The sequence below is a fragment of the Fukomys damarensis genome, unplaced genomic scaffold (assembly GCF_012274545.1).
Source record: "Fukomys damarensis isolate Sample0158 unplaced genomic scaffold, DMR_v1.0_HiC HiC_scaffold_19, whole genome shotgun sequence".
Taxonomy (NCBI): Eukaryota; Metazoa; Chordata; class Mammalia; order Rodentia; family Bathyergidae; genus Fukomys; species Fukomys damarensis.
This window is the reverse complement of record NW_022900931.1, coordinates 65,000,775-65,001,694: the sequence shown is the minus strand read 5'-3', so window position 1 is coordinate 65,001,694 and position 920 is coordinate 65,000,775. Positions and strand designations below refer to the sequence as shown.

Below are 920 nucleotides of genomic sequence, written 5' to 3'. Positions count from 1 at the left end.
GGGCGGGGGGCGCTTGCCTGACTTGAGGAAGTCCAGGAAGGAAGCCATGAAGCCCGACTTCATCTCCGGCTGCTTCTCCTCCACCTCCTTGATCTTGGCCTCAATCTTCTCCCGAGTCAGGCTGGAGTCCAGGCTGTTGTGGTCGGGGCCCGATATGGCGTCACCTGACGAGGCTCCCAGACCCTCACCCGGCTTGGGCACAGACAGCTTGATCTGCAGTGGGGGGAATGGGTGTCACAGCCTAGTCCAGGGCTTCCTGGCTCCCAGACCCGGGGGTCCAGGCCCGGCCTCCTCCCTTAGACCTGGGGTCCAAGCCCCTGCCCCACATTTCCGACACCCAGAATCTCACCCTCCAGACCTTTCTCAGAAGGCAGAAAGACAGAAAACCCACGAACCTGGCTAGCACGGGGTCACCTTTCAACACACGGGACCTGGAGCCCAAGACCTCAGCCCTGCTAGACCTCAAGCTGCAATTCTTGGCTCCCACCTCCCAGTTAATCCTGAAATCCCTCCCTCCGTCATTCTAGGAATAGGATCCCACTCCCCCAAACCAATACTGTGACCCTAAGCCTCTTCTGTGACAGCTCAGGAGGCCCAGCCCCGGCCCCCCTAGGACCCTGCTCTCACCTTTAGTGGCTTCAGGGGTTCCAACCGGGTGCCTCCCGCCTCCTCTGCCTTCCTGCCTCTGCCTCTGCCCCGGCCCCGGGGTTTCTTGGGGCCATCAGGAATGGAGACCGAGGTGGGCCCCACAGTGGTGGGCACCTCCAGTGGGCGGATGCGGGGCCTGCCCCGCGGCCGGGGAGGACCATCACGCTTGGCCTTGGTGGGCTTGCGGCCTCGGCGCCGGGGGCCATCGGGCCCTGGATTGGGTGGGCAGAAGTCGATGTCACCCAGCGGCGAGAGGGCTGGCCGGGAACGGC

The 920-nt window shown here is 64.1% G+C and overlaps 1 protein-coding gene across 1 annotated transcript in view; it reads right to left on the bottom strand.

Moving 5' to 3' along the window:
- Positions 1-920, bottom strand: part of Prr12 (proline rich 12) — a gene marked incomplete at its 5' end in the record, with an annotated part of 23,617 nt that overhangs the window by 17,822 nt on the left and 4,875 nt on the right. The window contains 2 exons of the mRNA XM_033766019.1: positions 1-213; positions 628-869. The exon at positions 1-213 is cut by the window's left edge and continues 73 nt beyond it. Of these exons, the coding sequence (XP_033621910.1) occupies positions 1-213; positions 628-869 (455 nt within the window). The remainder of the gene's footprint in view (positions 214-627; positions 870-920) is intronic.